Genomic DNA, 24,617 nt, shown 5'->3' with positions numbered 1-24,617 from the left:
TGAGGAGGTGGTGTGATATTGTGGGTTAAGCAGCCAGCCAGATCTGAGAAGCATGAATTCTAACCTTGTTCTGGGTGCTTCCTGGTTCAAAGTCAAAACTGCTTTTCAAGTGGTGGATAATCCTTCGTGTGCCTTCGTGGGTCTTAACCCTCTTCGTCTAACTAACTCATGTGAGAATGACCTCACAATCATAGTTCATGTCTCTTTTTTCCTTGTAGGTTGGACTCAGGATCCCAAGGCAAGTCAGGCTGTTGCAAAGGCTGGTACGTATATTCACATAAATTCTCTTAAAAGTCTGTACCCCTCACGAGTCTGTGTATTTGGAACCAGGTAACAGCTATGCTCGCAGCTACTTCAAACCTTAAAGTTGCATGTAGAAGAAATTGAATGTGAAACAGCATAGCTTTTTAAAAAATGTTTATTATGATGATATTGTCATGTTCTTTTTTTTTTTTTTTTGGCTTCACAACATGGGGGATCTTAGTTCTCCGACCAGGAATTGAACTCTCACCCCTTGCATTGGAAGCCTGGAATCTTATCCAGTCGACCACCACAAAGTCCTCAGCGTAGCTTTTATAAACCTTTCTTTCATAAACTTTTTCTTTAAGTGGATGTTTTTCTGAAAAGAGACCTGATTATTCCAGTAAAAGTATAAGGACGAAGTGTAAAGTTTTCAAAGACCTTCTTAGAAAAAAGCTAACATCTAAGTGAACCTTTCCTTTTTTTAGTAATGTTCTTACACAGGAAATAAAGATGGTGTTAGGAAGTAAAGAGTGAAAGCAAGCAGAGAATTCCCATTTGTAGATTGAAGCTTCGTGTGATAGAAGTTGGGACAGGCTCTCGCTGTATGCTGCAGGCTCCCAGATGGGACTTGGGGAAACATTAAGGATTCTAAGTGTTTATTTGAAATTGCCTCAGTCCTTCCTTCCCACGGTGTGTACAGTGATGTATCCAAGTGTGGGGACACGCCTTCAGGCTCTGAGGATACGGAATCCTCTGCACACCCTCACAGATAAGCCATAAACCCAAGATGTTTACTCCCTGCTCCTGGCTGGTGTCTGAATTCTTGCTGAATTGTTCATGACCAACGTCACAATCATTCCCACCTTTATTTGGACCGGGACTTTGTATTCTCATCATTTTCTGCATGGCTTCCTCCTCCCTGCCCACCCCCATCCTCCCGATCCTGCCTCCCCAGATTTATTACCCTCAGTCTTTTTCTGTTTTGCTGCATGTTCACATAATCACAGACAGACATATGTGTAAGGTATAGTTTGGGCTGAGGCAGAAAAGAAGGAGAGACGACCTCAACGGAAGTAGGTTACCTTTATTCAGGCAAGGAGGGGCAATAGTTGGCCTAACAACCAGGCTGAGCGCCCAGAGGGATCAGGGAGGCTTCATACTTACAGGGAGGTTTGTGGAAGCGATAAGGGAAACGTTAATCAGGCGGGATGTCTTGGGTATTCTTTAGTTGACATGGCATTTGTAGTTGGGCAGGGGGTGATAAGTCTTCTGGGCAGGTGTAGGGGTGGAAGGTTTCTGGACAGGAGGTGATAAGTCCCAGATAGATGCAACCGGCCTGGAGTATCAGGGCAGGACCTGAAGTTCGGTTTTGGTTTCTCTGAAGTTAGATGATTCAGCAAGGGCCTCTGAGACTGTTGTTTTCTTTTATAGTCCCAAAGACTCCTTCAATATGTGAACATAAATGGGTAAAGAATTGGGAAGAGTCTAGATTTTTACCGGATGTACTAGCCAGGAAGCTTGTCTGTTGCTATTTCATGGATGCTGTCACAAAACAGGAGACTCCTGGGCCAGAGACAATAGATGATTTGTGACTCACAGTAAGAGTGGAAGTCAGAGCAGCCACTGGAGCCTGTCCTGCAGATCAGTTCCCAGGTAGTGACACAGAGAGGGCCAGGCGACACCTACACACCTGGCACCTGGTTGGTTTGACCACGCGAGGGGTGCTGAACTCTGAGGGGGTCGCCAGCCTCTAGGATCTAATGTCTGATGATCTGACGTGGAGCCAATGTAATAATAATAGAAATAAAGTGCACAAGAAATATAATGCCCTTGAATCATCCTGAAATCATCCCTCAGCCTTCTGATCCATGGAAGAATTGTCTGCCATGAAGTGGGTTCCTGGTACCAAAAGGTTGGAGATGGCTGCAGCATAGCACAGGGAACTCTACTCAATACTCTATAATGACCTATATGGGAATAGAAGCTAAACGGGAGTGGGAATATGTATGTGTATCACAGCAAAAACTAGCACATCATTGTAAATCAACCATACTTCAGTTCAGTCGCTCAGTCGTGTCTGACTCTGCGACCCCATGGACTGCAGCACGCCAGGCTTCCCTGTCCATCACCAACTCCTGGAGTTTGCTCAAACTCATGTCCATCAAGACGGTGATGCCATCCAACCATCTCATCCTCTGTCATCCCCTTCTCCTCCTGCCTTCAATCTTTCCCAGCATCAGGGTCTTTTCCAAGGAGTCAGTTCTTCACATCAGGTGGCCAAAGTATTGGAGCTTCAGCATCAGTTCTTCCAATGAATATTCAGGACTGATTTCCTTTAGGATTGACTGGTTGGATCTCCTTGCAGTCCAAAGGACTCTCAAGAGTCTTCTCCAACACCACAGTTCAAAAGCATCAATTCTTCAGTGAAAATTCATAAAAAAGGGAGGAGCCCTTGCTCCCAGCAAGACATAGATGCACATATTCATTCATTCAAGGATTTGTTGAGTCCTCACTGTCTGCCCAGCACTGTTCAAGGCATTGGGAATCCAGCAATGGACAAACAGGCAAGACACTGTCTTTCATAGAGCTTGAATCTAAAGAGGGGCAGAGATAGGCAAAGTCTATAAGTAAATGGTTAAATGTGTTAGGAATGGAGAAGATAAATACCACTGAGAAAAAAAAAAAAACAGCAGAGGAAGGTGGGGACCCTTGTATACATTTGCAAGTTTAAGATTTTTCATGTATGCTATCAGACAGTGGGACCATGTAAATACAACTGCTGTTTTCTGCATGCTGACCACAGGCCAGGTGTTGTCCTGAGTATCTCTTGTGTTCTATCTAGCTCAGCCAAATACAGACACATTTTACAGACAAGAAAACAGTCACTCATCCAAGGTTACACTTTCCATAAGAGGTGATCGAACAACGGTTTTGAGTCCCGACAGTCTGGCTTCTGAGTTTGTGCTTGTCACTATTACACCCAACTGCCTTCTCACCTGAATGTATTTGTTTCTTATTATTTTCACTCAACAGTGCCTCACCTGGCCTAAATCTGTCCCTTCTAGATGATGAAAAATATACCATGTCGTTGGCACACCATCGTTTATCAAGCATTCTAACTATTGAGCTTTCAGTATGGTTTCAATTTTTTGGCCTCTGTAAACGCTGCTGCAAAAACCTTTTTGCTTTTTCTAGTAAGTGGATGCTTTTAATGCTGTGGCCAAGATTTTCAGTAGGAGGGTTGCTGGATCAAAGTGCACATGCATTTTAAAAAATTTTGATAAATGTAGTCAGACTAGGTTTTGAATACTCCTAGTACTTTCTGTCCTAATTCCATTTCTATCAGCAATGACGAATATTCACATTTCCGCCAGCAACAATAGAATTACTCTCTTTGATTTGTCAGTCTCTAAAATATAAAGTGATATCAGTCCTTCAGTGTGTATTCCCCTGACTTACGAGTTTGGATTTTTCTCCATACAGAGTCGTTCTTCCATGAATTGTTTTTCAGGTCCTGCAGCCATTTTTCTATTGCGATTTCTTTTCAAATTTTTCCTGTTGATTAGTCCCTAAGTCATGTCCAATTCTTTTCAGCTGCATGCACCGTAGCCCACCAGGTTCCTCTGTTCATGGGATTTCCCAGGTAAGAATACTGGAATGGGTTGCCATTTCCTTCTCCAGGGGATCTTCCTGCCCAGGAATAGAACCCATGTCTCCTGCATTGGTAGGCGGATTCTTTATGGCTACCCCACCAGAGAAGCCCTCTTTTGTGATTTTTATCTCCTGATTGTCAGTGTGGGCTTCCCAAGTGGCGTTAGTGGTAAAGAACCCATCTGCCAATGCAGGAGACAAAGAGACATGGGTTCGATCCCAGGTTGGGAAGATTCCCTGGAGGAGGGGATGGCAACCCACTCCAGTATTCTTGCCTGAGAAATCCTGTGGACAGAGGAAGGAGCCTAGCAGGCTACAGTCCATCGAGTCGCAAAGAGTCGGACATGACTGAAACGACTTAGCTTGCACGCCCGCACTTCTCAGTATGTGGGAGATCTCTGTGTGTTTTGGATACTCTGTATTCTGAATTGGAAGAGTTCTTCCCTAAGTCTGTCATTTGTCTATTAGCTTTGTTTATGAAATATTTGTCGTTATAAAGGCTTTAAGTTCCTGAGTAATAAATAAGTTTACTTTTCTTATTTTCATTTGTAGTTACAAAGATTTTCTTGACCCTTTAACTGTTTCATATAATCACTCAGATTTTTCTTTAGAAATCTAAGAATGTAGAAAGCCTCTCTTTAACAAGCATCATATAAATTTGTTAATGTTGACTTCATTTACCCATCGAGACAGTACCAGAATGATCTTTCCAGCATGGGTCTGGTGCATCACTCTCCTTTGCAAATGTCTTCAGTGGCTTTGTGGATTCCCTGGTGGCTCAGTGATAAAGAAGCTGACTGCCAATGCAGGAGACTTGGGTTTGATCCCCTGGGTCAGGAACATCCCCTGGAAGAGGAAATGGCCACCCACTCCAGTATTACTGCCTGGAAAATTCCATGGACAGAGGAGCCTGGCAGGCTACAGGCTATGGGGTCGGAAAACAGTTGGACACGACTTAGTGACTAAAATGAAAGCAAAAAATCAGTGACTTTGTGTCACCTGTATGATTAACTCTGAAGGCATCTAAGCCCACCCTCCCACCTCACCCCCACTTCATGATCTGGCTCCTTCCTGCCTGTGTAGCCTTAGTTTACCCAAAGTTTCCTTGTATTTCACGCTCTAGCTGTGCCACACTAATGTGAGCGTTCTCTACTCTGATTAGTGAAGAGGATATGGTGGCAACAGCTGGGATCTTCCTATCACTCCCAGCTCATGGACCCCTGGGGACATGCTTTGATTTTATTCTGAATTAATTAGATACCCTTTTAAGAAAGCTCTCTGCTATCACAGATACTAACAGTGTTTACGTTTTGAAAAGCAGGAGTATCTTTTTGTCAGAGTCTCCTTGGTGTTCAACAACTACTGGCCTGGTTTTCCTGTCATACTTTAACCTCCCAATGGCAGAGCCACATCTTGGCATCCCCTTTGTAGCAGAGATTCTAAAATTTGCAGCTAAGATTTGTTTTGAGCGGATGTGGTGAGACACGCAGACACAGAAATGACCATCACGAAGGAGGAAGTTTACACTCACAGGTCCCCAGGGACGAGTGGCATGCAGGGCCATGTGGAGAAGCACCAGGTCACTCGGGGCAGCAGGGTCAGAGGGGAGAGCATGGCCAAGAGCCTTTATTGTGGTTTTTGCAGGAAGGAATTGATGAGTCAGGTTAGGGGTGCCGAGTAACCTTAGGACTGGATGATGGTTTATTCACTCAGTTGTGTCCAACTCTTTGTGACCCTGTGGATTGTAGGACTGGGTAGCTGAAATAATTTTGGCAATCTCTGGGCTACAGAGTCTGACCATGGGGTGATTTGGGGCGGGGGAATATTGGCTGGTGTGCAAGGGCTTGGTAAGGTAGGTGACTGGGATGGGGAGATGCTATTACTGACTGGTTGTATCTTGAAGGTGTGCTCACAGGGCAACATTTGCTATCTCCAGGAATCAGCTGACCCTGGGAGGGGAGGAGCAACCTCTCCAAGATCAAATCCCCAAATGCCAGAGCATCAAGAATATAGAAAAGAATATAACAATGTAAAATTGATGTCCTGTGAATTAAGCACACAATTCCTACCCCTACCTCAGAAGACAAATGGAAAGGACATACAAAGGACCCACCCCACCCCTACTACCACCAGCATAACTCAGTAACATACTCAGCAGAAACCTACCTCTTCTATTGTATTAAGTTTTTTAAAAATATATTTATTTATTTGGCTGTGTTGGCACCTGGGATCTTTCATTGCAGTGCACAGGCTCAGTTGCCCCTTGGCATATGGGGTCTTATTTCCACGACCAGGGATTGAACCCACATCCCCTGTGTTGGAAGGTGGATTCTTAACCACTGGACCACCAGGGAAGTCCCTGTCTTATTAATCTTTAAAATTACACTCAGCCTAAAATAAATAAATAAATAAAATAAAATTACACTCAGCCTAAACATTCACTTTTTTTTATTTAGAAGGTAATGTCAATATAGGGCTTCCCTGATGGCTAAGTGGTAAGAATCTGCCTGCAATGCAGGCAATGTGGATTCGATCCCTGGGCCAGCAAGATCCCTTGGAGAAGGAGATGGTAACCCACTCCAGTATTCTTGCCTGGAGAATCCCATTGACAGAGGAGCCTAGTGGGCTATAGTCCATGGGGTTGCAAAGAGTCAGACACAGCTTAGTGACTAAACAACAACAGCAACTATGTCAGTATACACTGCTAATAAAATGTAGTAACAAGCACTTTATAATCTATAAAAATGACTTATATATTAGTGTTTGTATACTGACTACAATCCCAGTTTTCAGTAATTTAATTTTTCTGTAGTATTTCTAATACTAAAACATTACTATTTTTCTTGATGTTAAAAAAAAAAGGGATTTATAAAAGAAGAAAATACAGTCAGTTCAGCAGTTAGCATGGTTCTGGCACTGTTACTTAACTGAGAGCTACTAATGTATGTATCTGTCTCCCTACTCCCAACACTAGCCATCATGGGTCATCTTTAAAATTTTTTTTTTAAATTTTTTCACCACAAAAAAGTGAGTGAGTTGGTTATGTTTTTAAACAACTCACGTGGGCACACAGGATCTTAGTCCCCTCATCAGGGACTGAAACCATATCCCCTGTACTGGAAGCTCAGAGTCTTAACCACCAGACCACCAGGGGAGTTCCTTCATGGTTTATCTTAAGAGATTGTAGAATTTTTTGTTTTTCTGAACAAAGGTGATAATTGCCTATTGTGTTTCCTCTCTGCTGCTGCTGCTGCTAAGTCACTTCAGTCGTGTCCGACTCTGTGTGACCCCATAGGCGGCAGCCCACCAGGCTCCCCCGTCCCTGGGATTCTCCAGGCAAGAGCACTGGAGTGGGTTGCCATTTCCTTCTCTGATGCAAGAAAGTGAAAAGTGAAAGTGAAGTCGCTCAGTCGTGTCCAACTCTTTGCGACCCCATGGCTTCAGCCCACCAGGCTCCTCTGTCCATGGGACTTTCAGGCAAGAGCACTGGAGTGGGGTGCAGTTGCCTTCCTCTCTAAACATAATGAAATATCACGCCATAGAATGTGTTACTGCAAAAAGGTGATTCAGAACTGATGACTCCGTCTGTCTACAGAGGGAAAATTATTTCCCCAAGGTGGTAAATACAGTCCTCAGGGAGGGGCCGTGTCTGGGGGTCTTCTGCTTCGTGAAATAGCAGCATGACCTTTTTCTTGATAAGAAGAAGCATTAAAAAAAAGAAGAAGCATTGAGGTTTATTAATAGTTAAGATCTCTGGACTTGGGGATTCCCTGGTGGTTCAGATGGCAAAGAGTCTGCCTGCAGTGCTAGAGACCCAGATTAGATCCCTGGGCTGGGAAGATCCCCTGGAGAAGGAAATGGCAACCCGCTCCAGTATTCTTGCCTGGAGAATCCCATGGACAGAGGAGCCTGGCGGGCTACGGTCCATGGGGTCGAGAAAAGTCGAAAAAGGCTGAGCGACTTCAGTTTCCTCTCTGGACTTGGAGCCAGCCAACTGCCAAGCTCCATCAAGTGAGGGGAGCGGATGCGGTGGTTTCTGAGTTTCTCTTCCACCTCTGAGATGGTTTATTCCAGTGGTTGAGGAAGAATTGTTAGCCCAGAATCAAACAGCAGGAGGGTAATCCTCTGGGAAGCGGCCTGGCTTCTGGCACTGCCCGTGGCAGACTCTCCCGGTCACCTTTCCAGCTGGCATTGTGGGTGACTTGGGATGTCTTCTGTGTGGCTTGATCTTAAACGGCTCACATGAGTCACACGGAAACCTCTGATCCCTGACTAATTAAGACCCTCCCTGCCTCAAAATGCTTTTCCATCTGTTTAGCTTTTGTAGGAAAAAATAATGAAGAAATTATTATGTCACAGGAAGGCTTGGTTTCTGCCCACATCCCTAAACAAAATACTGAGCCGAATACAAATATGGAAAGCATGTTGGATTTTTAAGCACTGTGCTTTGGCAGAGGTTGAGGCCACCGTTTTCTATCCTTTCTTCTATGACACATTTTCGTAAACCTCTGCCATTCCAGGTTCTGTGCTTGTCGTTGGTGTGGTTCATCTCCTCACGATTTTACGAATTTGGCCAATATTCTTCACCCCACATGCCCTCCTCTCTAACTAAACTGCTGTATTCTCATGCCAGGAAGGGGCTCTGATTTATTCTTCTTTCTATGTCTTTTATGTTTCTAGAATTTCTTTTTGTTCTCTTTCACGCCATACAAATTCTATATCTCTTTAAAAGCTTTGTCTTACTCCTACGGTCTTCACTGTTTTTCTCTTCCTTCTGGACTGTGGAAAGTCTTCTAGCCAATAAATAAATATACATATCTCCTTGTATCTTCCTGTGTGTCTGCCTATTTTTTTGCACTTTCTTCCCACTGTACCTTGAGAGAACAGATTGTATGTTAATATTTCTTCCCAGTCCATCCTAGAATGTAGAGTTGAACTTAACTAAATACTACTTATTACCATTTCCTGTTGGGGGGATATATATTTTTCTTTAATTGTTCACAATTCAGAAAATTCAGTTTTGTAATTAGTTTTGATTTTGACTCCATGCTGAGAGCTGTGCATGGAAAAAAAAAGGATAAATCATGAGTCCTCTTTTCCACGTGTTTGCGGTCCAAGAGGGGCAGGGGAAGGGAGGGAAACCTTTCGGGAATGGGGATACAGGAGTGCATAATTGATGTTAATAGATTTTCAGCAGACAGTGCCATCACAGCCAGACAAGGGGTGTTCGTGTCAATAACACAGAGCCTCTTGTGGGAAGCCAGTAACAAGGCAGGAGCAGTAACACTAAAATAGTTTCTTGAAACTTTTCTGTCTGTCTCTTGGGGCCATGAGCCATGAACTGTGCTTTGTCACATTTTAGTTGCAGTGAAATTCTAACTGATCATTATCTCATAAATGAGAACAAATCAGCATGACATCAAAGATAGTCTCAAGGGTACCGAGTGTAGCCGATCTTTCACTATGTCAGAGACCCTCTACAAATGAAGCTGCTAGAACTGTCCTCTCTGCTTATCAAAGACATAAACTTAACAAGATTTTTTTCTATGTTAGTACTCAACTTTTGTGTAAAGAAGTGATAAATTGATAAGAAAAAAATTGGGGGAAAATGTCAGAAGATGACACCAGTGCAGAAAGCATTCAGCTCCCTGCTCTGTCTGGAGTATTCATAATTTGATGGGGTGATAACTCTGAGGTTCACAGGTAACTTTTAAATCAGCGTTGTATTTACAATGTTTTGGCAGTTTTGTATTTTACTGGCTGTCTAACAGTGACCGCTGTGAGAGCCTTCACTGGCCAGCTTCTGCAGTCCTTTAACAGAAGAGGCAGGATTGGAAGTTAGGGACTCCCGATTCTTAATCTGGGTTTTGTTTAAAGTATCATTAAGACTTTGACTTTGTTTTTTAGAGCAGTTGCAGATTTAAACCAAAGTTGAGAGAAAAGTGCAGATTTCCTATATGCACCTACCCTGACACAGGCACCACCCCTGCTATCGTCAACATCATTCTCTAGAATGGGACATTTTTAACCAAAGATGAACCGGTATTGGCCCATCATAATCACTCAAAGTTTATAGTTTACCTTAGGGTTCACTCTTGGTGGTGTACATTCTATGGGATTGAACAAGTGTTTAATGACATATATCCATCATTATTGGAGCTTTCCAAGTGGCACTAGTGGTAAAGAACCCATCTGCCAATACAGGAGACAAGGGAGATGTAGGTTCCATCCCTGGGTTGGGAAGATCCCCTGGAGGAGGGCATGGCAACCCACTCCAGTATTCTTGCTTGGAGTATCCCATGGACAGAGGAGCCTGGCGGGCTTTAGTCCATAGGGTCGCAAAGAGTTGGACAACGACTGAAACGACTCAGCATGCATCCATCATTATCATATCAAAGGAGAAGGGGGCGGCAGAGGATGAGATGGTTAGATAGCATCATTGACTCAATGGACATGAATTTGAGATTCCCTGGTAGCTCAGATGATAAACAATCCACCTGCAGTGAAGGAGACCAGGGTTCGATCCCTGGCTTGGGAAGATTTCCTGGAGAAGGGAGTGGCTCCCCATTCCAATATTCTTGCCTAGAGAGTTCCATGGACAGAGGAGACTGGTGGGCTATAATCCACGGGGTCACCAAGAGTTGGGACACGACTTAGCAACTCAACAACAACAACACTGAGTATTTTCTCTGCCCTAGAAATCCTGGACTCGACTGTTCACAGACTTCCCCTGCCTGCAATAGTTGTACTTTTGCCCTTTCCAGAACGTTATAGGGTTGGAGTCATACAGTATGTAGCCTTCTCATATGGACTTCTTTCATTTAGGAATATGCATTTATGGTTCTATCATGTCTTTTTATGGTGTGATAGCTCATTTCTTTTTACTCTGGATTTCTTAGCTCCCACCTGTGTGACTGGGGGCAAGTACCTTATCCTGATCTTACCATGGTTAAGTGACGGGATTGGACTTGAGTTTCTTTTTCTTCATATTTGTCTTTGCAGCTTACACTATACTGTCTTCATTTCAGGGGTGTTTCTAATATGCAGAAGTCTAGTTCCCAAAACAAAACCAGTAAAATGTGTCATGATCAGACAGAGTGTAGAGTTTGGAATAATTAACCCAATGTCTAAATGCAGCTTAAGGGCAATTCCCAACTAAAGCAGGGTTGTAAACTCAAACATCTAAAGAGACGAAGAGGGTGTGCAGTTTTTACTGTTGTGTCAAATACTCTCCAGACACCGTGGCGTCATGCAACAGATTTTGTCCTAAAGAGACCAGATGTACATAAAGAATATTTTGTCATCAGTTATTCCTGATTTCAGGAATGATTTCCTAAAATCCAAAGCTTTATTCCTTACTTTTGGCTTTGCTTTAGATTCTTGGATCTCAAAAGAAGACATAATTTTGGTGATTTATTCAAGCCCTCTCAATTTATATTGTTGTTTAGTTGCTAGGTTGTGTCCAACTGTTTGCAACCCCATGGACTGTAGCCCACCAGGCTCCTCCGTCCATGGGATTTCCTAGGCAAGAATACTGGAGTGAGTTGCCATTTCCTTCTCCAGGGGATCTTCCCGACTCAGGGGTCGAACCCGTGTCTCAATCTTGACAGGCAACTTCTTTCCTAAAGAGCCATCTGGGAAGCCCTCTCAATTTAGAGATATTATAAAGCTATAGCAGAAACACATGAAGTGTCATCTAGCTATATTAATTTTAAAAAGTATTTCTCAAACATCAGAGTCCCTTAGAGGGCATGTTGAAGCGTAGATTGCTGAACTGGCCCCCTGAGATTCTTGCTCTGTGAGTTTGGGGTGGAGTCCGAGAAACTACATTTCTTCTAAAATTTTTTATATTTCAATCAGAGGATCACTGCTTTACAGTGTTAGTTTCTGCTGTACAAGACCGTGAATCAGCTGTATGTATACATATATCCCTGCCTCTTGAGACTCCCTCCCACCCTCCGGTCCCACCCCTCTCGCCATCACAGAGCACCAAGCTGAGCATTCTGTGCATCAGCAGCTTCCCGCTAGCTGTCTGTTCACGCGTGGTGGTGTATATGTGCATGCTGAGTCGCTTCAGTCGTGTCTGACTCTTTGGGACCCAATGGACTCTAGCCCACCAGGCTCTTCTGTCCATGGGGATTCTCCAGGCAAGAATACTGGAGTCGACTGCCATTTCCTCCTCCAAGGGATCTTCCCAACCCAGGGATCAAACTTGCTTCTCCTGGGTCTCCTGCATTGGCAGGTGGATTCTTTACCGCTGAGCCGCCTGGGAAGCCCGGTACAGTATGTAGGTCAATGCTAATCTCTCAATTCGTCCCACCTTCCTCTTTGCCCACTGTGTCCACAAGTCCGTTCTCTGTGTCTGCGTCTCCATTCCTGCCCTGCAGATGGGTTCGTCAGTACCCTTTTTATAGATTCCACATATATGTGTTAAAGTTTCTGCATTTTTAACAAAAGTTTCTGGGTGATACTGTTGTTGCTGATCTGTGGACCACATCTTGAGAACCATTGTTTGGAAATAATTCCTTTTCAGACCAAATGAGAGAACTTCTTTTCTTTTTAGATGAAAATCTTTCAAATGCAGTTAGATTTTTTTTTTTCTACTTAAAGTTCAGCCACCTGATGAATAGTCTCCAAAACTCTGTCTTCAACCCCGCCCCTACTGTGGCCTGTCTCAATGCTTGTGATGAAGACACTTAGCTGAAATTATAGTACAATGAGATAGAAGCATTTACACATATTATGGATGCACAGAGAATAGTGAATAGTTTTAACCAGCTTTTAAATTTGCACTTTCTAGCCACTGCCCTTTATCAGAAGCTTTAGGGATAAATGTACTTAGCATACACTTTCCTTTTTTGGGGTTCTAATTCCCCAAATACTTGAGCTCAGTATTGATTCTCATTGTATAATAGTGGGATTGTCATCTGAATGGAAAAACCCCACAGTATAGTTTCTCTAAGTGGATACTGAAATTAATTTGGAAGTATGAGAATGTCTTTAGGCATGCTCTGATCTTGTGATCAATTCAGTGATCCTAGAAATGTGATCTAAAAATCTATAAAAGTGTTATGTGCTTCACATACTTATAAAATTCCAATAATTTATTAAATTCTTTAAGCAAAATTAACTCTGTTAAATTGGAAAACTTGCATGTGTCTTTTTTTTTTGAAGTATAGTTGATTTACAATGTTGTGTTAGTTACAGGTGTAGAGCAAAGTGATCCAGTTATATACATGCATATGTCCATTCTTTCTCAGACTCTTTTCCCATATAGATTACACAGAGTACTGAGTAGAGTTCCCTGTAGTCTTCAGTAGGTCCTTGTTGATTATCTGTTTTATACATGTGTGTGTGTACTGAGTCTCTCAGTTGTGTCCGACTCTTTGTGACCCCGTGGGCTGTAGCCCCCCAGACTCCTCTGTCCATGGGATTCTCCAGGCAAAAATACTGGAGTGGGTTGCATGCCCTCCTCCAAGAGAAACTTCCCGACCCCAGGATCGAACCCAGGTCTCCTGCACTGGCAGGCAGGTTCTTTACCACTAGTGCCACCTGGGAATCCCTATTTTATACATAGCAGTGTGTGTATGTTGGGTTTCCCTGGTGGCTCAGCTGGTAAAGAATCTGCCTGCAATCCGGGAGACCTGGATTCGATCCCTGGGTTGGGAAGGTCCCCCTGGCGAAGGGGCAGGCTACCCACTTCAGTATTCTGGCCTGAAGAATTCCATGGACTGGATAGAATAGCTCATGGGTTCGCAAAGAGTCAGACATGACTGAACGACTTTCACTTTCATTTTCATGTGTATGTTAATCCCAGTCTCTAATTGATCTGTCCCTACTGGGTTCATTTCTTAAAGCTGGGCTAAGCAGTTTGTTTCTCTGTCATGCACTTGTTGTTCAGCTGTGTTTTGCTTACAAGTGAAGGGGAAAATCACAGAAACTCAGGACAAGACAAAGAAAGAAGAAAATAATCACAAGTTCAAGGACTCCCAAATTGAAGATGATTTTCTCTTACAGAAAAAAAAAGACCACACCTACCCCCAAATGATTGAATCATGCTTTTGTGGGCTATGTGTGTGGGCTATGTGTGTGCTTTTTAAAAATTGAAGTATAGTTGATTGTACAGTGTTGTGATAGTTTCAACCGCACAGCATACTGTGTGTTTTGATTCCAACAGAAAACCAAACCCTTGATGACGGAGTTCTCGGTGAAGTCTACCATCATCTCCCGTTATGCCTTCACCACAGTTGCCTGTAGGATGCTCAACAGAGGCTCTGAGGACCAGGAAGTCACGTTTCAGATGCAGATTCCAGCTGCAGCTTTCATCACTAACTTCACTGTGTAGGTGAACTCTGGAATGAAGATTTCTCTGTAAAGTGGTCAGGGGGAGCCTGAGATGCTGAGAATATATAAATTCTCAACCCAAAGGACTGTCCATGGGAAAGAAGATTGATTCCCTCCCTCTGCCTTCTGCCTTCCATCCCCATTTCCCCCTTCCTCCTTTTTATTATCTCTTCTTTCGTCCCATTCCTCTCTTCTTTCCTCCTCCCCTTCATTTCCTCTTTCTTTCCCTCCAACAAATGGCTACCCACCCCAGGCCAGGCATACTTCAAGGTGATTGGTCTACTTCTTTGAAAAAGATGGGTGTTGCTCTGCTCTAGAAGTTCCTCTGGGGAGAAACAAATAAGTAAACAGGGTGAATAATAAGATTGCCTTCAGATGGTAGTGAGTGCTATAGAGGTGACAAGTAGGATTGAGGGGGGTCTTTTAGGTCGGGGAGTTGGGGAGGTGGCTCAGAGGAGTCAGTGTTGAAGCTGACATCTGAAGGACCAGCCAGCATGATAGCCTTTGATAACTAGATATCATATATTTCTTCTTTTCACCTGAACTAAGAGGTAAAGAGATGCAAAATAGGTGTGTGGGTTTAATTTTAGGTCTGGGCAGGATTCAAGTTGGTGCATCTTCTTGGAAGTTTGTTTGAGCAGGTCTTCTGTGTTCCTCCTGGAGAATCAGAGACACCATTGGTTGGCTCTTAACATGTGGACCTGTTGAAATTTGCCCTAGAACAAAATGAGTGATGCAAGGGTAGTGCCCTAGTCTGGAATGCATTCTCAGTGCATATCCAAGAGGCAAACAAAAATATTTTCTAGGGTTGTCATGGTTATCAGATCCATGCTTGACTTTGTCCTGGCAAGCTGGCAGTACAGCTGTCTCTCTTTTTTTCTTTTCAATTAAACATTTTATTTTGTATTGCGGTATAGCCGATTAACAATGCTGTGTGAACAGTGAAGGGACTCAGCTGTACATATACATGTACCCATTCTCCCCCAAACTTTCCTCCCATCCAGGCTGCCACGTAACATGGAGCAGAGTCCCCTGTGCTAGGGTCCTTGTTGGTTAGCCATTTCAAATGCAGCAGCGTGTACATGTCCCCTCCAAACTCCCTAATTATTCCTCCTCCCATCCCTCCCCCCAACAGCTATCTCTTGTGTTTCAGGCTTATTGGAGACAAGGTGTATCAGGGAGAAATTACAGAGAAGGAAAAGAGAAGTGGTGATAAGGCAAAAGAGAAGAGGAATAAAACCATAGAAGATAATGGGTAAGTACCATTGAATTCAGGAATTAGAAATCCACTACAGTCAAGTGTCAAGTTTTCTACCTCTTTGACTTCCTATCTTGTTTTCACCCTTTGTTTCACGGATTTATCTTTTTATTTTTACCATATTAATAATATGTAAATAATTGGTTGACAATATAGTAGCTAAGGGTTAATGATTGAAAACCCACTTACTCCCATCCCCAGTTCTCACTTCCTAGAAAGATCCATTTCTGATATTTCTGTAGTTTTATGGTAGTTATCTCCCTTATTCTAAATATTATGATTGTTCTTGTTCAGTCACTTGTCATGTCCAGCTCCTTGGGACTCTGTGAACTTAAGCACACCAGGCTTCCCTGTCCTTCACTATCTCCCAGAGTTTGCTCAGACTCATGTTCATTGAGTCGGTGGTGCCATTCAACTGTCTCATCCTCTTGCTACTCCCTTCTCCTCCTGCCCTCAATCTTTGCCAGCTTCAGGGTCTTTTCCAGTGAGTCAGCTCTTCTCATCAGGTGGCCAAAGTATTGGAGCTTTATCTTCAGCATCAGTCTTTCCAATGAATATTTCCTTTAGGATTGTCTGTTTTGATCTCCCTGCTCTCTGAGGGACTCTCAGATGTCTTCCCCAGCACCACGATTTGAAAGCATCAATTCTTCCGCACTCAGCCTTCTTTATGGTCCAACTCTCGCATCTGTACATAACTACTGGAAAAACCATGGCTTTGACAATAGTCTTGCTTTTAAAAAAGTTTCTTGATAAAAATCAGATGTTGATTGATTGTTGATTCTCTACTGTGAAGAAAGAGGATTCAGCAGATTTATAATACTCCCACTTTCTCTCTGTATTCCAAATTTTTTTATTATTTCTCTTTCTTCTTCAATATAAGCAGAGTTATACCATCCTAGATGAGCCCTGTTATCTTCAATGGTAGTATTCTCGCTCCTGCATGTCACCTGATCTTTTCTTTTCCTACTTAATCATTTACTTTTGCATTGTCAGAATTATCAGCATTTAAATTCTGATCTGCCATGGTATTTGAACTCTTTGTCTATGAACTGAATCCAAATATTGAAGACCAATAAGTCAATTCATTTTTAATGACTGTAAATAACATTAACTGCAGAGCCTCCTAGTGTACTGAGATTTGTTTCCTTCTCTGCTAGCCCAGTTGAAAAAAGTATCTGTTCCTTTTGAAGAAAAACAATCACAGGATCTAGAGAAAATGGTGTGGGCTTTATGAGGATTATTATTACTTTTTTTTTACACTTCACAAATTGTTCAGAATCATGTCACAGTTCTGTTTAGTTGGATCACAGCATGTATCTGCTTTCCTTTTTTAAAAAATGTTACTTTATTCATTAATTTATCTTGGCCACGCCTCGTGTGGTATGTGGAATCTCAGTTCCCCCACCAGGGATCACACCAGCACCCCGCGTTGGCAGTGCGGGGTGTTAACCACAACCACGGGGGGTCCCTGTGTGTTTTCCCTTGAGGTCACCTGTATCATTCCTCTTCCCCTCTGCCCCCTCGGGTCTGCATCAGGGAGAAGGAACTAGAAGGATTCTGTGGTCTTTGAACTCTCTGCTCTTCAGGATTCCTTGAACCTGTATAACCTTCCTCTGGTGCAGGCATTTGCTTCTCCTCCCAAAGCTAAATTCTAGTTTTCTTTCTGATGTCGACTGAAAAAGTTATGTGCAACCTGGAAGTCGAGGATTATGTTTTCTTGGGGGCATTTTTGAGGACTATAGCCCTGGAGACCGTCTCTCAGGTGGCACTGAGGGGCTGTTCCAGAGAGGTAAGAGAGGACTAGAATATGGAGGAGGTTCTACTGAAAAAATAAATGTAGTCGAGCATCAGAACATGACCGCTAGTCAGAAGAAAATCCAGACGTCTCCGGTGAATGGTGTTAGTGCTTTTCCGTGTATGGGAAGGTGCGAAAGTCTGGGCTCATTGAAACAAGTCCTTAGATATGCACCTTATCACATGACGAATTGGTATCTCCGATCAGTCTCCTATTTTTCTGCATCCTCAATCCCCTCAGGGTGCATCATGGGGACGGCTGCAGTGGCTGGTGGCTTATTCTTGGTGGGGAATGCTGAGGGTTCTCGCTGAGAGCGCTTGGCTGGGACCGTCTCAGACTTGAGGGCGCCTGGCTTTCTCCGACCCCACGCCGCCTTTTCTCTTCCTTCCAGGGAGAAGGGGACGGAGACATTCAGAGCTTCCATGGTGCTTCCCAGCAAGGACAAGGCCGCCTTCCTCCTGAGTTACGAGGAGCTCCTGCAGAGACGGCTGGGAAAGTACGAGCACGTGGTCAGCGTGCGACCCCAGCAGCTGGTGGGGCGGCTAACGGTGGAGGTGACCGTGATGGAGAGGCCAGGCATCGCGGAGCTGGAGGTGCTGGGGCTGCAGAACAGCCGGCAGAGAGGCAGCGGCCGGGGGCCAGGTGAGAGGTGCTGGCGGCGCACTCAGGTGTCCGGGCAGTAAAGCAGATGGCGCCCCTGCCGTCCAGGCCCAGGGCGAAGCGGGGATCTAAAGGACAGCAGCCGAGCAAAGACAGTGCCCTGTGCATTTTTTTTTAATTTATTTATTTGGCTGCATCGGGTCTTGATTATAGTTCAGGGGATCTTCTGCGGTGGCACACAAAAGTTGTCCCGAGGCATGTGGGATCTTGGTTCCCTGACCAGGGATCAAACCTGTGTCCACTGCATTGCAAGGCACCATTGGATCACCAGGAAAGTCCCAATAATGCCCTTTTTTTAAGCCATGCTCTTTCGGGAGATTTTACAATGTTCTAATCATTTCTCACTGTTCTGTCACTTCTGGGAATCTGCCCTTGGTGAGACATCTAAAATGTTGGGATGGTTATATATACGAATGTGTTTGATGATGTTTGTAGTAGCAAAAGCATTCCTTCATCCTAAATATTCAAGCACAAGGATGTGATTAGTAAATTGGGATTGTAAAAACAATTTGTCATGTGATAGGAAAAAAGACACACACTTGTACGTACACTTTAATGTTAAATATGGTAACTGTGAAGTTGACCAAAGACTAGGAAGTCATGTAAAGTAATCATTTATGGGTGAGGGATGATGGGGTCATTGTCTAATACTGTTTTTTATTTTCCCTTATTTTTTAATACTCTGTTTTCAAAACGAACATTTAACATTAACAGAAACATCTAAATAATGTGCTATATTTTTTCTAAAATTAGTGAAAAATATGTACTGGAAATTTAATTTAGACACAGACATTTGTGTTCATCAGCAGGATCACTTAATGTGAGTTTCTCTCAGATTTTAATTTTTTTAAAGTTAACTAATTAATTAATTTTGGACTGTGATAGGTCTTCATTGATTCGTGTGGGCTTTATCTAGTTGTGGTGCTTGGGTTTCTCTTGTAGATGGTGAACTCTAGGGCGAGTGGACTTCACTAGTTGCTCCTTGGGGGTTTAGTTGCCCCAGGGCATGTGGCATCTTCATTCCAGATCCAGGCATTGAACCCATGTCCTTTGGGTTGGCAGGCGGGTTCTTAACCAGTGGATCACCAAGCAAGTCCCCTCATATTTTAATTTTTTAAGTAGCACTCTTTGTTGAGATGATCATGAAAAATTCAACCTAATTGAATTGCTATATTAATGTCAACTAAGTTAATATTTAATATTCACTTGCATTCAGCCTTATCCTAAATATATCTGTAAGAGCTAATGTCAAGTTGGATAACAAGACAGATGTGCCCCCAAAATTGCACCAGGGTTAAAATGACAAGACTTTGGGTACCTGTGATGCCGAGGTAAAGGATTCAGGCAAAGGCTGAATGATAAGAGATCGCAGAAAATACAGAACCCGAATTCAAGCCCTGTGACTGCAAGGAAGCACAGAGTTGCCCAAGAAGCTTTCTTGTATGAGAATATTTCGGGATGAGGTTGCAAGGAGAGGAGAGAAATGACTTGACACAAGGAATAAGAGAATGTCATTATCTAACTTGAGGAGAAAATAGTGAAGACCTGGAGCTGTTAGTGTGAAGAGTAAACAATGCGGAAGCTACTAGCTGTGTCCCCAGCACGCAGTTCAGTGAACAACTCTGGATGAGAGAGGGAGTTCGCTCTCAAAGACTGGAGTGTGGATGCAGGTCTTTGTTAAAAGTTAACTCCAAACAATGAGTTTGCAGTCTGTCCAGATCTCATCAAAAAGTTAAAGATATTGTCAAGAGACCTGACGTTCAGAAATAATGTGAGATAGAAGACATCATTCTTAGATCATTGAGGTCACCGTGGGTAGGGTTAATGGATTTGTGATCAGTTAAGAGTTAATATCCTTGGAATAAATGACCTGGGCCCTGTGAGGCTCAGCTTACACATCTGTAAATAGGGATTATAACCGCCTCTCAGGGTCATTGAGAACTTTTCATGCTGAGTAAAATCTTAATCATCATCATTATTACAGTTACCTTATATTTAGTTTTTCCTCTGTAAATCTCATCTCTCCTATTAGATCATAAATGATTGTTTTTTCATAAATGATTTTGAAAGAGGACTTTGTCAGATTAACCTTTGTCGCCTTGCAATAGTTTTTAAAAAAATATTTATCATTTATTTATTTAGCTTCATCCAGTCTTAGTTGTGGCACGTGGGACCTTAGTTCCCTGACCAGGCATGGACTCGAGGCCCCTGTGTTGGGAGCAAGGAGTCTTAGCCACTGGACCTCCAGGAAAGTCCCTCCCTACGATATTAAACAAGGTGCCTTTTAAAGAGTAGATAGCTGATTAGGTGTCTGCAAAGTAGAGAAGAAAAGGGAAAAAAGAAATGAGAAAAATGCACACCTAAACTAATAACAGAGACTGTTTTAAAATTTCATTTTTTCCTAATCGTAATTTATCAGGAAATTATCCCACATGGGAAGGATGGTTATCCCGCTGTAGAAATGAAGTGCCTGTGTGCACTGCTGGATTCAGAACCACTATGACTCTTACGAGATGTGTCTTCCTGGTGGTGTGTGGGCCATCTTGTAAGGGGTAGGTCTGAATCCTGATGGTTGTTTGTAAAGTTGCTCACTGCTTATCAGCAGGGCCTGTGGGAATCTCCAAGGAATGTTTCCAGACCATTGATCTCCTGGGAATTTGTTTATTTTTAAGAAAATTGTTTTCCTGGCTCTTTGCACCAGAGCAGATATCTGGCCTTACAGAGTGAGAGATCTCACGGGCCGTTCCCCAGGCCAGGTGCGGTGGACTGGGGCCCTTTTTGCTCCTCAGTCTGGTCCAGAGCTCAGCTGCTTCTGTTCCTGCAAAACAGCCGCTGCAGGAAGGAGCCAGAGGCACAGGATGCTGTGATTGTGCCTGGCTGTTGTTGCGTGTGTTCCAAAAGCCCCCGGGTAGAGATGCAGCTAGAATAGAACTGAGACCAGGACGTGGGCTGCGAGCGTGTGAATGTGGACTGGAGCCAGCGCGGGCCTCTGAGGTCAGACTTCTGAATGTTCTCTGAGCAAATCTCTATCCGCTGGACCCGCTGATGTTGTTAGGGAAGCAGTTCTAGATAAGAATGACCGCATGATAGCTACTAGACTCAGCCTCTACACACCAGACTTCTAGGACAGCCCTCCCTGGGAGCTTTTGTAAAATACTTAGGGTGTGAGTTCAGATTCCATGTCTCCCCCTAGGTACATAAAAAGAAGAGAAAGCCTAACAGCCGTGGAACCCACTTTTGCCTCAGTTTCCTTGTCTCGTGTGTTGGGCGCATGGCTATTGAACCATAAATGAATGAACTTTGTCTCAGTGTGACAGCCAATGCTGTGAGAAGTAATTCGCAAGTCAAAGCTTTCTACTTTCTGGATTATTAAAACAGTTAACTTGTGTGTGTGGTTCAAACTCTAATAGGTTACAAATTGGTGTTCAGTGCAAGACCATACTCCCTCTCTCTTCCATCACCCTGCTTCCTTCTCCCTCAGTAACTTGATGATTTGGGGGCTCGATGGAACAAGAGTATTTGAAATTAATTCTTTTCTGGAACATGCCTGGGTGTCTGATGATCTTCTTAAGTTATAACCTGGATAACTATTCCATCTATATGATTGGTTTAAAGCTGGTTACCTCACTTTCTAAGTTAAAATCTCAAACTTCTTGTGGTCCTATGGCACCTGAATTACTGCCCTTTCCATGATTCAAAAAAAAAAAAAAGCTAAGCAAAACAAAAAACTGGTTGGGGCCATAAAATGTTCTTTTATGATCAGATAGATCCCTGATGGCTCAGAGTAAAATAAAATGAGATAAACATTATTAGAAATAAGGTACCTTGCGTTTTTTAATCTTCTTTAGCTTTATATCAGTGATGCTCAAACCTGGCTATACCCTAGAGTCACCTGGAGAGGTTAAAAAAAAATAACAGATGAACTGAGTCTTCACTCAAACACTTGAATTGGAATTTACCCAGGTTGAGGCCTCAGTAACTGTATTTTGAGGTGTGATATTTGAGTCTATTCTACAAGAAACTGGAAATTTTATGAGTGCTTTTTATTTATTTATTTGTAATGCTAAATAGTAATGCTCAAAAATTTTCCTACAACTAAACAGATATGGCTCTGTGACTTGCCTAGTTTATCCTTTATATTCTTTGCTTATTTCTTTTTAAAATTGTTCTTTATTTATTTACTTTTGGCTTTGCTAGATCTTCATTGCTGTGTCTGGCTTTCTCTAGTAGCGGTGGATGGGGGCTACTCCCAAGTGGTGGTGTATAGGTTTCTCATTGCTGTGACTTCTCTTGTTGTGGAGCATGGGCTTTAGACATGCAGTCTTCAGTAGCTGTGGCTCACCAGCTTAGTTGTTCTGGGGTCTGTGGGATCTTCCCAAACCAGGGATTGAACCCTTTTCCCCTGCATTGGCAGGCAAATTCTTAACCACGGACCACCAGGGAAGTCCCATTCTTAGCTTTTTTAAAAAACAGTTTTATTGAGGCTGAGTTTGCATAGCATAAAATTTACTTATTTTAAGTCTTCTAACTCCGTGATTTTTGTACACTTGCAAAGTTGCGCAACCATCAGCCCAATCCAAGTTTAGAACATTCCTATCACCCTGAAAAGATGTTTGTGCCTCTTTGCAGTCACTCCCTGTTCCAACCTCAGCCCCAGGCAACCACTAATCCACTTTCTGTCTCTCTTTTCAGACAGCTGCATTTTTCAAAGCACCCCAGGAGGTTTTGACAGTTGGTAAATGTTAGGAGCCTTACTTTGGATCTCCCAGCAGAATGTATGGACGTGAAGTCTATTAGGACCCTGACCTATAGCAGCAGCTTTTTTTAGATGAATTACTTTTACTCATTTATTTTTAACCATTTAAAAAAGTTGAAGTGTAGTTAATTTACAGGGTTGTGTCACTTTCAGGTGTACAACAAAGTGACTCAGTTATACGTACGTATGCATCTATTTTTTCATATCCTTCTCCCTTACATACTGTGCTGTGCTTGGTCGTGTCCGACTCTTTGCCACCCCATGGACTTTAGCCCGCCAGGCTCCTCTGTCCATTTAATTCTCCAGGAAATAATACTGGAGTGGGTTGCCATTCCCTTCTCCAGATCTTCCTGGCCCAGGGATCAAACTCGGATCTCCTGTATTGCTGGCAGAGTTTTCACTGTCTGAACCACCTGGGAAGCCCATATATAGTAGTATATGTGAATCCCAAACTCCCAATTTATTTCTTCCCCACCCCACCTTCCCCCTTCGGTAACTCTAAATTTGTTCTCCATGTCTGTAGGCGTATTTCTGGTTTGTATGTAAGTTCACTTGTATCTCTTTTGGAAAAAAAAAATTATGTTTTAGGGTTTTAGAACCCATACCCGCGCCCCCCACCCCCATCCCCCACCAAATGCTCTGAAAGCGATGTATGCTCTGTATCCTTCACCTGCCCAGAACTCAGCCTACAGCTTGCTTTTTAGTTGTATCACTCCTAGTCAGCTTCCCATAAAATAATCCTAAGAACCAAGAAAGCTTCATTAGAAAGGAAAGAACCACTCAAAATACAGTTTCATTACCTTTGATATTGGAAGATGAGATTGTTAACTCTGCCGGGGTCTTTGAAGATAAATTAATGACCAGTCTTGAGTCCTGCAGGCTCAAGTCACCTTTGACTGCAGACTAGACTTGTGTGTGTCGACAGTGTCTTGTGTATCTGTAGACACCAGTGCGGAGCTGTTTGAATCTGTTTAAAATCGTACTTCTCTTTTCCTGTGCTTGGCCTGTTAACCTCCTGACCCTGCCATTTGCTGTGATGGCGCTCAGGATTGTCATGGAGGCAACTAGCATGGTGCCTGCCATAGAGTGGGTGCTCAGTAAGGATTTGTTAAAAGAATTTAGGAATAAATAACTGTCAGCAATGAAGATGCCATTGGGTTTTCAACACCTTCCTGGTTTGTTGATGTTCGGTTGCTAAGTTGCGTCCGACTCTCTGCAACCCCATGGACTGCTGCATGCCAGGCTTCTCTGTCCTTCACTGCCTCTTGGAGTTTGCTCAAACTCATGTTCCTTGAGTCACTGATGCCATCCAACCACCTCATCCTCTGTCGCCCCCTTCCTGGTTGTTTAAGTTGGTTAAATTCTCCAGATCTTGGGTATGGCTTGTATTCTGTTGTGAAGGAGGGATTCAGAGGCAGAGTTTGGTTCCAGAAGACTCGTTACAAGAATATAGATCCCTCCCTTTTCCAGAATTGTCAGATAAAAGAGAGGATGCTGGGTTTAAATTTGAAACTCCAGGTAAACAATGTGTCCCATGCAGTATCTGAGACATGCTTATCCTAAAAAGTCACTGGTGGTGTATCCGAAATTCAGATGTGATGGGGCATCCTTTTTCTTTGCTAATTCTGGCCACCCTGCACTATTAAAGGCTGCATTGTGACTAACGGTTCACCCCCAGGTCCGGTTCCCCGCTGCCGTATGTCCCCCCGGGATCCAGTCTCCAGGCTGCAGCTGGAAGGGTATGGCCCCGCTTGCCCTCTGTACCTTTGCCAGGAAGCAATCTGGCTGTTATGTGAGGGTTTCCAGCATTGTTCGGTGCAGAAATCACTGACGTATGAATCATTTGGCTCCATGGTCGGGTCTGTTTTGTTTTGTTTTTAATGCTGATAGGAGGACCCACGATATCTTGT

The 24,617-nt window shown here is 43.3% G+C and overlaps 1 protein-coding gene across 1 annotated transcript in view; it reads left to right on the top strand.

The window, feature by feature from the left end:
• ITIH5 (inter-alpha-trypsin inhibitor heavy chain 5) overlaps positions 1-24,617 on the top strand; it is an 86,116-nt gene that overhangs the window by 12,169 nt on the left and 49,330 nt on the right. Inside the window, exons 2-5 of the mRNA XM_070471951.1 lie at positions 219-263; positions 14,072-14,235; positions 15,392-15,493; positions 17,683-17,933. Coding sequence (XP_070328052.1) covers positions 219-263; positions 14,072-14,235; positions 15,392-15,493; positions 17,683-17,933 — 562 coding nt within the window. The remainder of the gene's footprint in view (positions 1-218; positions 264-14,071; positions 14,236-15,391; positions 15,494-17,682; positions 17,934-24,617) is intronic.

This window comes from Odocoileus virginianus, chromosome 9 (assembly GCF_023699985.2).
Source record: "Odocoileus virginianus isolate 20LAN1187 ecotype Illinois chromosome 9, Ovbor_1.2, whole genome shotgun sequence".
Taxonomy (NCBI): domain Eukaryota; kingdom Metazoa; phylum Chordata; class Mammalia; order Artiodactyla; family Cervidae; genus Odocoileus; species Odocoileus virginianus.
This window is presented reverse-complemented; position numbering and strand designations above follow the sequence as displayed.